At 43.8% G+C, this 16,957-nt stretch overlaps 1 protein-coding gene across 1 annotated transcript; it reads left to right on the plus strand.

The window, feature by feature from the left end:
• The first annotated feature begins 959 nt into the window (after window positions 1-959).
• LOC134797653 (chitinase domain-containing protein 1) lies at window positions 960-16,654 on the plus strand. Its single transcript, XM_063769994.1, has 6 exons — window positions 960-1,339; window positions 1,916-2,096; window positions 2,569-2,775; window positions 13,524-13,685; window positions 15,305-15,542; window positions 16,466-16,654. Exons 1-6 carry the CDS (start codon window positions 1,085-1,087, stop codon window positions 16,605-16,607), a joined length of 1,185 nt encoding a protein of 394 aa, XP_063626064.1. The 5' UTR covers window positions 960-1,084; the 3' UTR covers window positions 16,608-16,654.
• Window positions 16,655-16,957: the final 303 nt, after the last annotated feature.

The following is a 16,957-nucleotide window of genomic DNA, read 5'->3' on the forward strand; positions in this document are numbered from 1 at the left end:
TGCAATCTAAATGATTTTCGCTAGGGGTTATTAATCTTCACACATGTAAAGTCTCCGATTGCAAGTAAGTCCTAAGGAAAAAAATCATGGCCGTAGGTCTATTAGGTACTTCAATTACTGATTTTGCGAAATTGCCTTGTCTTGTTTGGTTTCCTCGCATTCGATATGAAAAGTAGAGTGTTTAACTCGGGTGAAAGGCACCATTTCCGTCTCGGACTATTGGCGCTCTCACTGCGTTCGAGCGCCAAACTACCTCGACAGAAATGAGTGCCTTTCAACCCTTGGTTAACAATCTACTATTTCGCGCCTTTTTCTACTGACAAAGTTGTTTGACAGACTATTAAATGGCCTGACTACATATTATACATAATAATATATATGCGTTGACCTTTTTAACATATTTTTTTAGCATGATAAAATTCCAATAGCATGAAAAAAAGTGATATGAGTAGGTCGTTTTCAACGTTAGCTCAACAATCTCAACATTACTTACAGGCCATAGAACTTTGAGTAATCTCCAGTTGAATATCTACAAAAAGTACCTACAAAATCCGGATAGAAGGACCGACATTACAACGTTAATTTTCGCGCGCCAGTATAAGGGTCCTAAATGTAGGTTCGTGTTTAAGAATAACTTGATAATGACAATTTTATTTTATTCACTAAATTTAAAATGCAGAGTTTTTTGTTTGACTAAACTAATTTTATTTGATTCTTAATAATATCGTACTAACGTGTTAAAATGCTTGAAGTCAGGGTGATAATTTTACGTTACAGACTCTTGTTCAACTGTTGTTGGTGGTAGAGTGACATTTTCTATATCGCTGCACGATGTTTTGTGCTATGTATATGTGGAAATTGTGGAATTGCTCTTTGTTGGGGAAACGACCGATTGTTAGCCGCTTCCAATGACAAGCAACTCACTAGCGTACGGTTTGGACCAAACTCTAGTGTTGACGTTTCACCTACCAAATCGTGGCCGGCGGCGAATTGATTGTTTTCACATCAGTCGATAAAATCTGCAATAACTATTTTCCGAGATAATATATTAATATTAAAACGTGGCGTGTAATATAATAGAAAAATGAAATGTTTTCAAATTATTCTACATGTTTTAGTTTTGCTTTGCATCTGTTTAGCGACATTATCACCACCATCTGATAAGAAGGGACAGAAAGGTATAAAACCGCAGGAAGGACCTAGAAAACACAATGTTTTGGACAGGAAATTAGTGAATGAAGCACCCTACATTAAAGACATAATAAAATATCATGCCACTTACCATCAAGACGTGTCTACAAAGAACTTTGAGAATATTGTATTGGGCTATGTGACGCCGGTATGTATTTCATGAACAAAATATTTCTTATCAATCTTATCATAGAATAATTAATATTAACTAGGACTTGGTCCAATCAATCATTCTTAGAATTTATAAATGTATTGATTTTTGCAACCTCGTCTACTACCCATAACAAGCCTTTGTGGGGCTAGGTTGATATGTGTGGGTAATATTGTCCCGTAATATATAATATCTGGGAGACCGAGCTTTGCTCGGAAAACATATAAAAACTCAAAAATGTGCGTTTTCCCAGAGATAAGACTATCTAGCTAGATCGATTTATCACCCCTGAAAACCCCCATATAGCAAATTCCATCGTAATCGTTAGAGATCCGTTTCTGAGATCCCCGAAATATATATACCTATAAATAAATAAACACGAATTGCTCGTCTAAAGGTATTAGATATATATATTTTTATATGCACCTAGTTTTTCATAGAAATAAGCACAATTATTGTCTACACTGAACCGATCCTATTCTGTGTCTGCAACAATTGCTTCAAAGCTAAGAAATTAAGAACTTGATTACACTAATTTCTAACATAATTTTTTTTTTAATTCTTCTGCTTTAGTGGAACAATAAAGGCTATGATGTGGCAAAGACCTGGGCGCCCAAGTTCAACTACATCTCCCCGGTGTGGCTCCAGATCAAGCGGCAGAGCCCTAACATCTACATCATCTCGGGGCTGCATGATGTGGATCATGCCTGGATGAAATCTCTCCGCCAAAAGGGATCTGATAGAAACTTAAAAAGTCAGTGTTGATATAAGTTTATACCTTATCAAAGCACACTAAGTTACATAATTATGCTAAGTTATTTTTGTCAATAATTACTTGTACTGGAATGAATTCTATCTCACAACTGTTTACCTACCTGGCCTGCTTAAGGCCAAATGTTTTTCTCAATGAATTCCCTGTAGATACACATCACATACCTACATATAATATATATGTCATAAGTTTCAATCATTAAAGTACTCATAATTTATGTATGTACTGTACTGTAATGAAGTAAAAATCATTAAAGCGCTTAATACTTTTCTGCAGAACAAATATTTCAAGTGGGTTCTACCTGTCAGACCATATTTTCATTTGATGTCATTCACGGAGAGTTATTTTTTGTACCATTACAATGACAATGTTCTAATTGGTCTGCTTCATCTGTTTTGTAAAACCTCTATTTTAATACATTTGAATTAAATAAATTTAAAAATGTCAATTGCAGTTCTGCCAAGAATCCTATTTGACAACTGGCAGTTGTCAGACCTCAAGGCCTTCTTCATGGAGCCCTCGTCACTCTCTGAACAGAAAGCCCTCATCGAGGAGGTGAAGAAAGCCTGCAAGCAGTGGAAGTTCGATGGAGTGGTGCTCGAGATGCTCTCGCAGGTCGGAAAGTATGCTGACCGCTCTGTTAAATTCATACAGCAGTTTGGTGAGTTCACTTGCTCTGGTTATTTTATTACTAATCGGGGTGTTAATTGCTTTGAAGTTACATTAACCTGTAATAGGTAGTCAGCAGCAGAATTAGCTAAGCGGGCGAGGTGTTCAAAATTACCTTGACACGCTCTTTATTCTCTTAACAATAAAGCCGCGTCAAGATCATTTTGAACATCTAGCCCGCTTAGCAACTTCTGCTGCTGACTGTACTAGTGTTCAATTATGCCATTCGTACCTTTAGAATAGTTGTTGCGTTCACTGTGGCAACACTTTGTCACAGTTAAAATTCAAACATTTAAAAAAATAAACTGTTGCTCTGTCATACAGTTGACAGAGCCAGTGTGTCAAAAACCTACCACCAATTCACATCTACTCTCGTTGCTCTCGCTTATTTTCGCACTTTATTCAAAGCAGTACTACCATTTAGGACATTAATTCATTAGTATCAGTGTTGTGTACCGGAGGAAGCCGAACTCATCCGTGGAAGGGAAAATCAGAGGTCTAAGTTGGGCGACTGCAGGTAACGATTTTACGCTTCCTCTAGCTTGCGACAGAAAGCCAGAATCACCACCAGCGGTCTTCAACGGTGACCAACGATTTGGCTCCCACAGTCTCCGGATCAAAGGTAACTCCGTCTACACATATACACACTTTAGGTTTAACTTTCATACTATTTATCTCGACTTATCCCAACTTTCTTGCTCCATCGGCCCTAAATTTCACCTTACTTTCGCCCCTTTTTTCGTTAAATACAGTCCACCTTCGCTATCGAACATTTTGGCCTTCGATCCGCATATTTTGATAAAGTACCTATGGTTTGTCGTTTCTCGTTTTGGTACTCATAGTTGCTTAGTCGAAATTGTGTTGTCATCTTTTACATTCAAAATTTAGGGTAGACTTAATAAAAAGTTCGAGGGTAAGCAAGAAAGTTGGTCGTGTAGTGGTGCTTTAATAAAATCATTCGGTCATTTATTTAATTGCGCTGGCAACATTTTTCATAATTGTCAAGTGTCAACTGTCAGCTGTCTGTCATTGAACTCATTGAAGTTGTGGAAAGTGAATTGCAGTTTGTTTTGAACATTTTTTGTGTAATTACTGCAATTTTTGTGTAGGGTTGTGTTTATTAATATGGGAGGTGGTGATAAGTCTGTAGAGAAAGATGATGCTGGTGTAGACACGGTGATGATTGCTCGTGATTATCAGGTAATGAGAATAGAGTATTTGCAAATGTTGTCGGATGCTGAATTAGCTTTGTGTGACGAGAGTGAATTGTGTACAATTGCGAAAAACTTTCGTGAAGCTCAAATAAAGCTTTTAAGTACTGCTCCGCGAAGCGAGCACCGCGAGATTTGTTCCCATACCGCGATGTTCGACTCGAAGGTTAGGGCAGTGAGATCGCGTTTGCAGAATAGGAAGCAGGCTTTTGCTGCGGCTTCCGGGGTGTCGGGGACGCCGCAGCCGGTCTTGCCGAAGTTGCCGAAGTTACAAATTAAAGCTTTCGATGGGAAAATTGAAAACTGGGTAACGTTCATACAGTTGTTCAATTCTTTAGTAGATAAGCGAACAGACATTGCCCCTGTTGAAAAATTACACTATTTACTGTCGAGTGTGCAGAATGAGGCATATGACCTTATAAAAAATTATCCTGTCACCGATGACAATTATAAGGTAGCATATGAGGCGCTGTACAAGCAATATAATAAAATTAGATTAATTGCTACAACTTATTATGACAAGCTTGTTCAGTGTGAACCTGTGAAGGCATCCCGGGCTAGTGACTTACAGCGGGTTCATCGGGTTTTCACTGAAAATCTGTCCATTTTGAAAGGTTTCGACTTGCCGGATAAGAATTTCTTACTCATTCAATTACTGTGGTCAAAGCTGGATAGGGGCACGAAGGAGCAGTTTGAATTAGAGCATAACTCAGATGATATCCCGGAGTTCAGTAAATTGCAGGATTTTGTTGAAAAAAGATACCGGGCGCTAGATGCTGCAGGGTCAACAGGCTTTGTTGCTAGTACTCCTCAGCCTAGTAGTAGTAAGTCTTCTAGTAAGCCAAAGATGGCCTTGGTGGTCACTGCTCCAACGTGTGTAGTCTGTAAGCAGGCTCATAGCCTTGTATCTTGTCCAACTTTTCTAAAATATGACCCCGCTGATCGGTTTAAATGTGTAAAAGAAAATAAGTTGTGTATTCTATGTTTGTCGGGGTCTCATTCTGTCAAGTCCTGCAAGTCAAAGCAGCGGTGTGAGCAGTGTCGTTTCTCCCACCATACACTGTTACATTTCAATAATGCAAATGTGCCTGCCTCCCCGGCTGTGGATGTAAATAGCTCGAAGCATCCGTCTGACACATCTAATCCGCTGGTAATGGTGGCAAGTAATGTTGCGGCCTCTTCTTTGTTTGCAACTGCCAAGGTTTTGGTGAAGAATGCCCATGGCGGCTTGGTAGAGGTAAGGGCTTTGCTCGACTGTGCCAGTGCTTGCAATTTTGTAAGCGAGGCATGTGCAAAGAAGCTTGGTCTCCGGGCAGAATATGGAAAGCATGTCGTGACTGGTATTGGTGAAGTGGTGTCTAGGCCCGGTGGCACATTGTCATGTACCGTCTCGTCCAGGCTTGGATTCTGATACCGCTATTTCAGTAGAGGCTTATTTGTTGCCAAAAATTTGTCCGGAAATGCCAACGGATCATGTTGATGTCTCATCATGGCGCCATATCAGGGGCTTAGAGTTGGCTGACCCTCATTGGCACATTCCAGGACCTGTTGACTTGCTCCTGAACGTTAACATTCTCGCTTCTTCGTTGCGCCCTGGGTTAACCCATGGGGCCCCTGGCCAGGCGACTGCCCTCAACACCATTTTCGGGTGGATTTTGATGGGTGACGCAGGCGACTGTGCTACGGACATTTGTCGTCCTCGGTTCCGTGGTAACAATTGTCAACTGGTCGTGGGCAGGTTATCGATTGACGACTCTATTAAGAGGTTTTGGGAGTTGGAAGATGTCAGCTCTCCGAACACCGTCATTTTGTCGAAGGAGGATCAGCTGTGCGAAGAATATTTTCTCGCTAACTTTCGTCGCACAGAAGAAGGTAGATTTGTCGTTCCTCTACCTTTCGCTGACCATTCCAATAAACCCACCTTTTCGGGCTCTCGAGCCATCGCTCTCAAGAGATTTTCGTCGCTGGAGCGGAAGTTACTGAGTAACTCCGACTTCTATAGAAACTATGTAGCCTTTATGAAGGACTACGAAAGCTGTCGCCACCTTGAGGAGTGTGACCCTCCGGGGGTGGATGTGGGGAAGTTCTTCTACATTCCCCACCATGGAGTATTGAGGCCCTCGTCAACCAGTACTCCTCTCCGGGTCGTTTTTGACGCCAGTGCCAAGGACAGCCGAGGCATCTCGCTAAATGATGCGCTGCTGCCAGGCCAGAAGCTGCAAAACAACATTTTCCATTTGCTCCTTCGTTTTCGGTGGCATAATGTTGTATTCACGGCCGACGTCAAGCAAATGTATAGACAAATTTTAGTGTCTCCGGAAGATGCTGAATATCAGCGTATCCTGTGGCGTCCGTCTGTCAATGAGCCTGTCCGGGACTATCGGCTGCTGACCGTTACTTACGGCGTTTCGTCCGCTCCTTACCAAGCTCTCCGCACCATTGCCCAGTTGGCGAGGGAATCGAGGGAAGAATATCCTTCTGGTTCAGCAGTTTTAGACCGCGACATCTATGTCGACGACGTGGTATCTGGAGCGCATTCTGTCGAACAAGCACGGAAGCTTCGTTCGGAGTTGTCGACGATATTAGCTTCTGGCGGTTTCCATTTGCGGAAGTGGACGTCGAACCACCAGGAGTTCTTCGACGGTGTCCCCTCCTCAGACTTGTATTCTGAGGACTTTCGGGAGTTCAACTCCATTGGGGACATCTCTCTAAAAATTCTTGGCCTCTCGTGGTTACCTCAGGCGGACAACTTCACCTTTCAAGTCGCTGTCGAAGATCGTCGGTGCACTAAACGTACCATCCTCTCAGAGATTGCTCGGATCTTTGACCCTCTGGGCCTGCTCTCACCTGTGACGTTCTTCGCGAAGTACCTCATGCAGCTGCTGTGGGTCTCAGGTGTCTCATGGGACGACGACGCGCCAGAGAACCTTGCATCCGAATGGCGAGAGTACAAAGCGCAGCTGCCCTCTCTGAAGTCTGTGTCGGTCCCGCGTCGTATGGTCAAGGACTTCGTTTCGCTCGAAGTTCACGGGTTCTGCGATGCCTCAGAGCGAGGGTTTTGCGCGGTGGTTTACGTCCGAACGACAGGCGAGGACGGAACGCAGTACGTCCAGTTGGTCTGTGGTAAATCGAGAGTGGCACCCCTGCGTAAGTTGTCGATACCGCGTCTGGAGTTGCTGGCCGCGGTACTGCTTGCAGACCTGGTGGAGTCGGTCGCAACAGCTCTGGAGCCTCTCCACAAAATCGATAAGGTACAGGCGTGGTCTGACTCTAGCGTTGCGTTGACTTGGATAAAGTCTTGCCCTTCAAAGTGGAAAACTTTCGTGGCTAACCGCGTGAGCCACATTCAGGAAATTATTCCTCCCGATTGTTGGCGACACGTGAGGACTGGCGACAACCCAGCCGACTGTGGGTCGCGGGGGCTCTTGCCGGACGACCTGGTCCACCATAGTAACTGGTGGAAGGGTCCATCTTGGCTCGTGCTGGACAAGCCTGACTGGCCTAAGTCAACGTTGTTAGTCGACGTGGATGTCCTACATGAAGAGCGTAAGGTGACAGTCCTCACTGTCTCAGTGCAGGAGACGTGGACAGACAACCTTATGACTAAGTTCTCGGCATTGACGACACTCCAACGTGTCCTCGCCTATTGTCTTCGTTTCGTGCACAACGTGAGAAATCGAAAGACGCCCAACAACTTGTTGGACGGCCCTTTAACACCCCTGGAGATTAAACAGGCGCTCATGTTCCTCGTGCGTTCTTTTCAACAACACCACTTTGCTTCGGAGATCGAGAAAGTGAAAAACAATCTTTTGAACTCTCTCCCGAAGGCATTTAAGAAATAGTCTCCATTCCTCGATGACGCGGGTCTCTTGAGGGTGGGCGGACGCCTGTCGCGAGCTTCTCTCGAATTCGATGTTAAACATGCCCTGTTGCTACCTCGCGACGACCGTCTTACCTCCCTCTTGATCGACGAGTACCATAAGCGTTTCATGCACCCAGGCGTCCAAACGCTTCATAATTTGCTGGCGCAGCATTTCTGGATACTGTCCCCAAAGCGAGCTATCCACGCAGTCACGTCAAAATGCATGAAATGCTTCCGTGTTCGACCACTCGGTGCTCCTGCGCCGTTCATGGGCGACTTGCCGTCTTATCGGGTAGCCCAGCTCAAAGCGTTCTTGAGTGCTGCTGTCGACTTCGGTGGACCTTTTGACATAGCTCTGGGTCGCGGGCGAGGCAACAAGACCTACAAGGGTTACATTTGCGTTTTCGTGTGCACCTCGACGAAGGCTGTACACACGGAGCTCGTCACTGAGCTGTCCTCAGACGCGTTTCTCGCCGCGCTTCGCCGCTTTGTCGCGCGTCGTGGTCGGTGTAATCGGTTGGTGTCCGACCAGGGGAAGAATTTTGTCGGTGCGAGCAATATTCTGCAACGTCTCGTAGGAGATGCTGCTACGCATAGCGAGATTAAATTCGAGTTTAATCCGCCAGGCAGCCCTCACTTCTCAGGTCTCGCTGAGGCCGGTATCAAGGCTGTCAAAACACATTTAGCTCGAGTCATCGGTAGCCAGAGGTTGACGTACGAGGAGTTCCTAACAATCTTGACTCAGGTTGAGGCTCTTCTTAATTCAAGACCCCTGACTCCTCTTAGTACCGATCCTAATGACTTATCGGCCCTCACTCCGGGCCATTTTCTCACGACGGAGCCCTTATCTGTCGTACCCGAGGAAGATCTCTCGGATGTTCGGCTGGGCCCACTTCAACGGTGGAAGTTGCTGCAGAAAATGCACCAAGACTTTTGGACCAAGTGGTCAAAAGAATACATGCATACTCTGCAGCAGCGAATGAAGTGGCACGACAAACAAACCGACGTCCAAATCGGTACTCTCGTGCTCGTAGTCAACGAGCAGACAGGGCCCATGAAGTGGCCTCTGGGTCGCATTGTCGACACTCATCCCGGGTCCGACGGGATTTGTCGTGTGGTGACGGTGCGCACAGCTACCGGACTGTACAAACGACCCGTGGTCAAGCTGTGCCCCTTACCCGTTTAATCGCTCTTTGAGCGCTACCATTGTGTCGTCTATTTTTGTATAGTCTTAGTATTATTTTTTCTAAGTTTACTTCTATCGTCTTTGTTTTCGTCTAGTCAAAATACTAGTGTATTTTGGTGGGCGGAATGTTCAATTACGCCATTCGTACCTTTAGAATAGTTGTTGCGTTCACTGTGGCAACACTTTGTCACAGTTAAAATTCAAACATTTAAAAAAATAAACTGTTGCTCTGTCATACAGTTGACAGAGCCAGTGTGTCAAAAACCTACCACCAATTCACATCTACTCTCGTTGCTCTCGCTTATTTTCGCACTTTATTCAAAGCAGTACTACCATTTAGGACATTAATTCATTAGTATCAGTGTTGTGTACCGGAGGAAGCCGAACTCATCCGTGGAAGGGAAAATCAGAGGTCTAAGTTGGGCGACTGCAGGTAACGATTTTACGCTTCCTCTAGCTTGCGACAGAAAGCCAGAATCACCACCAGCGGTCTTCAACGGTGACCAACGATTTGGCTCCCACAGTCTCCGGATCAAAGGTAACTCCGTCTACACATATACACACTTTAGGTTTAACTTTCATACTATTTATCTCGACTTATCCCAACTTTCTTGCTCCATCGGCCCTAAATTTCACCTTACTTTCGCCCCTTTTTTCGTTAAATACAGTCCACCTTCGCTATCGAACAACTAGAAACTTTTTAAATTTTTTTGTGCTCATATGTTTCAAACAAAAAAATTAAATGCTATTCTTACTGTAATATTAAAAATTATGAAAAGATATAATAACTCACATATACATAGTATCTGTCAGTTAGTGATAAAATTTATGAATTATTTACGGGGGATGAACGTTGCTCACGTCCGTAGGAGATTGCCACCAACGCCCTACACGTGTCCCCTGGGTGGCGCTAAACGAGCAACAACCTTTTTGGCTACTGTACTTGTCGCTATATGAGACCTCACAGTACCGTTCAGTCGTTTTGTGGATTAATAATTATGCCTGGATACGCACATGCTCGCTCTCCAAAGAGCCAACTGACTAGAGACATTGGACCTATTACCAGAGTCTGCCAATTAAATATAGAAAGTATAAGCCTAGCTAAGTGTGAAGTACTACATAAGATCTTAATTGAAAATGACATTGACATACTCCTGCTTCAAGAAACCCATGCCAGGGATGAACAAGATCTGAAGAGGAGGGGGAAAATCCACGGTTATAATATCGCTCACTCTATCGATCACCCACAATACGGAATAGCCACATATGTAAAGGACAGTATAACGGATGTAGCTGTCGAGAGTTGCCTTTCTGGACCCGACATCTTTGCTTCGGCTGTCAAAATCAAAGACCTCACTATTGTGAATGTGTACAAGCCACCTAACTCTCCATGGTCCGCAAATATACCAACCTATTCACACCCTTGCCTATATGCAGGAGATTTCAATAGCCACCACGAAACATGGCGCTACAGCAACAATGATATAAATGGAATTAATCTGGTACAGTGGGCGGAAAATAACACTCTTCACCTTGTTTTTAACGCAAAGGATAAAGGGTCATTTAGATCGGCACGTTGGAAAAAGGACTATAACCCAGACCTAACATTTGTCACCTGCGATCATAATGGAATTCCTTTACACACGTCCCGAAAAATCCTCAAAGATTTTCCCAATAGCCAACACAGACCAGTTCTGATGGAAATCGGTATTAGGATCCCGCTTTCAAAATCAATGCCGCTACCGCGATGGAACTTCCAAAAAGCCAATTGGCAGAACTTCGCCATAAATATGGATGCTGCTATCAGGTGAATACCTCCTTGAGCTGAAAACTATGATCGGTTTGCTAAACTTATTATTGCTACAGCTAAAAAGAATATTCCGAGAGGCTATCGTAAACGGTACGTTCCCTGCTGGTCAAATGACAGCGAAAAATTATATGAGGAGTACAAACGAACTGGCGATCACGACATTGGCGAAGATCTTCTAAAATCATTGAACGAAAGCCGGCGAGACAAATGGATAAAGACAGTGGAATCCATGGACTTTAAAACGTCAAGTAGAAAGGCTTGGAGAGTTCTAAATAAACTATCCGGTACGTCTGCTTCTAAATCAAACGCTGCTACTAAGTCTTTGACAAATGCAATTGCCAACAGAATTGTAGATGTATCTCGAGTTAAAGGAAAAAAGGCTGAGACGACCATCATAAAACAACATGCAAAGCAGCTCAAAGCGACACTTCAACCCAATGACAACGTATCTAAAGAATTCTCACAGGACAAAACAGACCACGCCTTAAAAACCCTGCCTCTTGGCAAAGCAGCTGGTTTCGATGGAGTCTACAACGAATTCCTCAAACACGTTGGCCCAAAGACCAAAGAATGGCTCACACTTTTTTACTCAGACTTTCTTCATCGCAATAAATTACCGCGCAACTTTAACCGGGCGAAAATAATAGCAGTTTTGAAACCAGACAAGCCTGCCGATGACCCCAAAAGCTATCGACCCATCGCTCTGCTGAGCTGCGTATATAAGCTAATGGAGAGGCTGATTTACAACCGAATTAACAAACACGTGGATAAAGTCCTACCGGTTGAGCAAGCTGGTTTCCGCAGCGGCCGCAACTGCACGGATCAAGTCCTTTCTCTTACAACACACGTCGAAGCAGGGTTTCAAAGAAATATGAAGACAGTTGCCGTCCTTATAGATCTGTCTTCGGCGTACGATACGGTGTGGAAGCAGGGGCTGATATATAAACTCATGATTGCGGTACCATCGAGAAAAATAGTGGCACTAATTAACACCATGCTGAGCAACCGTGAGTTTATCGTACATCTTGGCGAACACCAAAGTACGATCAGGAAATTAAATAATGGTCTGCCTCAGGGATCAGTATTGGCTCCTCTTCTATTCAATTTATATACACACGATATGCCGGTTACACAAAGTCAGAAGTTTATGTACGCCGATGACATCGCTATAACATCTCAGCACAAGAGCTTCAAACCCTCCGAAGAGATGCTAAACAAAGACCTGGTAAGCTTGGAGGAGTACTTCAAAAAATGGCGCCTGGTACCCAATACTACTAAAACCGAGGTAACAACCTTCCACCTTCACAACAAAGAGGCTAAATACGAGCCGAAGATATCTTTTGGAGGGAAAACTCTAAAGTACAACCCAACACCAAGGTACCTAGGAGTGACACTTGACCGCAGTCTTACCTACGCGCCACACATGAGCAAATTAGGGAAAAAGCTTCAAACCCGGAATAACATCATGCATAAACTGGCCGGCACCACATGGGGGGCAAGAGCTGATGTGCTTCGCACCAGTGCTCTGAGCTTGGTATATTCGTCGGCTGAATACTGCGCACCGGTCTGGCTAAATAGTGCGCACGTGAAGCGAGTGGATGTCCAGCTGAATCAAACCATGAGGTGCATTTCTGGAACTATCAAGAGCACCCCCGTACAATGGCTCCCGATGCTCAGTCATATTGCTCCTCCTCATCTAAGAAGACAACAAGCGCTTATCCGTGAAGCGAGGAAGATCTTGGCCTGCCCAGACTTGCCTGCGCACGCTGATTTCCAAAACCCACCCCCAAACCGTTTAAAATCTCGGCACCCTTCATACCATACTGCACGAACTCTGATCAACTGTCAGTTCAACACATCTACAATGTGGGAAAAGGAGTGGAGAGACAAGCCTCCCGAAACCCTGGGCGTTAGTATCAACCCTACAGTGAAACCACCTGGCTTTTTAATGCCCAGAAAAGAATGGTGTCAGCTGAATAGACTAAGAACCGGTTGTGGACGCTCACGAGCGCTCCTGCACAAATGCGGCTGGGTGGAGTCTCCGAAGTGTGAGTGCGGTGCTGCGGAGCAGGATGTCGCGCATATCTATCGAGACTGCGCGCTACGTAAATACGATGGAGATCCAGCAGACTTGTTCACCCTTGACGGCGACGTTATCCAATGGATGCATGGTTTAAGCATAGTACTATAAACGACTGACAATATGCCATACGATTAAATAAATAAATAAGTGATAAAATTAAAAGATGAACAACATTTAAAAAAAAAGGGTCAATAGGGGGTAGCCCATAAGTATCTAGTCGAAACAAAGGTATCAAAATTAATAAACAAAACTTGTGCAATAGTAATTCTGTATCTGAGCATTTCTCAAAAAGTTTGTACAGTTCGATCACATCTTAGATTTCTATAAAAATTGGTATGCTGGTAAAGTACGTAGGTAGTCTCTATGAAACATTCCTTTTTTGTTACCAGATTTCCTTACACATTTGGTAACAAAAAAGGAATGTTTCATACAAACTTTCTGGGACATTTTATAAACAACAAATAAGGTGGAAGTTGTTCAGCTTCATGTACTTTACCAGCATACCAATTTTTATAGAAATCTAAGATGTGATCGAAATGTACAAACTTTTTGAGAAATGCTCATCTAATGTTTTATGAAATGTTGCAGGTCTGGAAATGCGACAAGACGACTTCAGTTTGATCCTAGTGTACCCGCCCTTCAGGGGCTACCCCACGGACGAGTTCTTTATCCAGGCCTTCAACGACATCTACCCTTACGTCGAAGCCGTGTCGGTCATGACCTACGACTTCTCGAATCCACAGAAACCTGGTAAGGAAGTTTTAATATCCGGTAAAAGTAATTGATTACTTTTTCACGCCAATGATTTGGTCAAAATCATAGGGAACTTTTGGATGACGGATGACTTTTGGAAAGCGTACGGTCCGTCGTCGTTGATATTTGGAGGAGGCTTATGTCCAGTAGTACTGTCCTTCAGCTAATATGATGAGGATTGAGCTGTATCAACGATCAGCTACCAAGTTTCTCGACTTATATAAGTAAGTACTCGTACTGAATGAGTTGCGATACTAATACCCATTTGAAGTAAGTATATAGTATACTACGCTCATAGCCGATCCCAGCGTTTTCCCGCTTTCAGAAGGAAAACTACTACGAACAGTGAACCCGCCGAGCCACGGCACTCAATGTGTTAATATCCAATTTGTATACTGTATAAGTAGGAAGATCTCCAACCTACGATATGCCGACGACACTACACTTTTGGCTTCTGACGAGAGTGAGATGAACCTGTTGTTCCGACGAATAGAAGCAGAGAGCAGCAAGCTGGGACTGCACGTCAACCTGGCCAAAACAAAGCTGATGTTTGTCCACAGGGATAACTCACCCCTCCGTACTCTCGAACTTCAGGACCTAGAGTGCGTCGATAGCTTCACCTACCTGGGCTCACTCATAACGAGTGATGGGAGCTGCGACAAGGATATCGTCCGGAGGATCCAGATGGCTAAGGGAGCGATGAGCCGGTTAGACAAGATTTGGAGGGATCGTGCTATCCAGAGGAGCACAAAGATCAGACTAGTGCGATCCCTAGTATTCTCGATCTTTATGTATAGCTCAGAGACCTGGACTATCCGAGCCAAAATGAAAAGTCGCATCGATGCCTTTGAAATGTGGTGTTGGCGTCGACTTCTGCGAATACCTTGGACTGCAAAGCGTACGAACCAGTCCATTCTAGAAGAGCTACGCATAAACCGCCGGCTGTCGACCATATGTCAAGACCGCATCCTTGCATATTTTGGCCACCTCTCACGACGTTCTCCTGATAGCCTAGAAATGACGACTATGACGGGCAAAGTTGAGGGCCAGAGGACTCGCGGCAGACCACCCGCTAGATGGAGCGCACAAGTCACTACACCGCTGCATCTACATCTGCAGGAAGCCGTACATATGGCGGCTGACAGAAGCCTATGGAAGAGACTGGTCAGCAACATTAGGACATGATGTCACGATCCTCAGCATTGAGGGAACGACTGATGATGATGATGATGATAAGTGTATACCTAGATGTTTTGACTTAGGCCGCCGCGGTCTCAGGGTGATGTGTAGGTACGGTTAAATTTTTTTTGAGATGACAACATTACAATAGAATGTGCGACGCAACATATCGCTGCCCCAATATTACAGGGTTCTATGTTTCACTTTTATCGAACTGAAATTTGAACATTGTCATAGTGACATTAAGTCTAATTTCAACTATCTTGAAAATGTAACATAGAACCCTGTAATATTGGGGCAGCGATATGGCGTCCACCAAGACCTTAATACCTGAATATGGCGATTGTAACGTTTAACTAATAAAGATTAAAACCTACTAAGTTTAAATAGAATCCAGACCTACTTAAAGTCTCAGTTTGTTTTATATTCCCTTCCAGGACCGAACGCACCACTATACTGGATGAAACTATGCATAGAAAAACTCATAGACGACGACGAGAATCCCGCCAAGCGCTCCAAAATCCTGCTCGGGCTGAATTTCTACGGCAACTCGTACACCGCGAACGGCGGCGGGCCCATCGTCGGCACCGAGTATATAGAGCTACTCAAAAATGCCAAGGCGAATCAGGCGTTGACGTATAATAATAATACGGCGGAGAATTATGTTGAAATCAGGTGAGTTTCGTATAATCATCAGAATTTCTACGGCAACTCGTACACCGCGAACGGCGGCGGGCCCATCGTCGGCACCGAGTATATAGAGCTACTCAAAAACGTTAGGCGAATTAGGCGTTGACGTATAATAATAATATGGCGGAGAGTTATGTTGAAATCAGGTGAGTTTCGTATAATCATCAGAATTTCTACGGCAACTCGTACACCGCGAACGGCGGCGGGCCCATCGTCGGCACCGAGTATATAGAGCTACTCAAAAACGTTAGGCGAATTAGGCGTTGACGTATAATAATAATATGGCGGAGAGTTATGTTGAAATCAGGTGAGTTTCGTATAATCATCAGAATTTCTACGGCAACTCGTACACCGCCAACGGCGGCGGGCCCATTGTCGGCACAGAGTACATCGAGCTATTGAAGAACGCTAAAGCAAATCAGGCGTTGACGTATAATAATAATACGGCGGAGAATTATGTTGAAATCAGGTGAGTTTTAGTCATAGACATAGAAACACTAGGGGTCTGTTGCACCAACCGCATTTAGCGGACTGATCAACATCACTCAGCAGTGAACTTTGAAACTTCCAGGACAATTATGTACACTAAAACTTTGTCATTGGTTCATGAAGTGCATTCTTGTTGTTTTCTTATAGGCAGGCAGTTTTTTAATCCCTTAATAACCTTTCAAAATATTTTTTATATAACCTCTATTAGCTGCCAACCGCCCCCCTTATTCATAAACGCGCTACAAACCTCAATTAGCTAATAATCATTTGTCTTTATCTGTCATTTTGACTTATGTATTTGTAAGAAAGGGATAAAACATTTACCTAAATCATGCCCGTAAAGTTTTATGAATAAGGGGGTGGGTGTCTAGAGGATATACAATTTTGCTTATTCGGTAAACAAATCTTTCCTTTTTCAGGACATCGCAGGGTACAAAGAAGATATTTTTCCCCACACTATACTCCATACAAAGGCGGCTCGAGCTAGCGCGCGAGTACGGCACCGGAGTCGCCATCTGGGAGCTAGGGCAGGGCCTGGACTACTTCTATGACCTGTTCTAATTATGTGATATTAACTTTAAGTTGTAATAAATGTTCGTGTTAGGTTATTGGCGTCTTTTTTAGAACACCCGATTCCTCGAGAACCGTTTGAAAATCTACAGTTACAATGTCAGTGGATGTGGTTGAAAATTACTTCGTAAAGTAATAAAGATGAGGTAAGCGATATTATCTTTAGTATCTTAATTCTTAACCTTAACTTAATAGGCTATAATTTTTAAAGAATCAGACCAGGCCAAGGTCCATGTACCTAATCAATTTGAGTAAGAATTAATTTTATCAGGATCAAAGTAAATGGTAATTAGTGATCTTTGTATTCTTTGTTTATCTACTGCTTTAAAAACAAACATGAT

The sequence above is a fragment of the Cydia splendana genome, chromosome 15, assembly GCF_910591565.1.
Source record: "Cydia splendana chromosome 15, ilCydSple1.2, whole genome shotgun sequence".
Lineage (NCBI taxonomy): Eukaryota > Metazoa > Arthropoda > Insecta > Lepidoptera > Tortricidae > Cydia > Cydia splendana.

Coding starts and splice junctions, on each gene's coding strand:
- LOC134797653 (XM_063769994.1), top strand. CDS start 1,085: ATGAAATGTTTTCAAATTATTCTACATGTTTTAGTTTTGCTTTGCATC. Junction 1,340..1,915: donor TATTGGGCTATGTGACGCCG/GTATGTATTTCA, acceptor CTTCTGCTTTAG/TGGAACAATAAAGGCTATGA. Junction 15,543..16,465: donor GAGAATTATGTTGAAATCAG/GTGAGTTTCGTA, acceptor TTCCTTTTTCAG/GACATCGCAGGGTACAAAGA.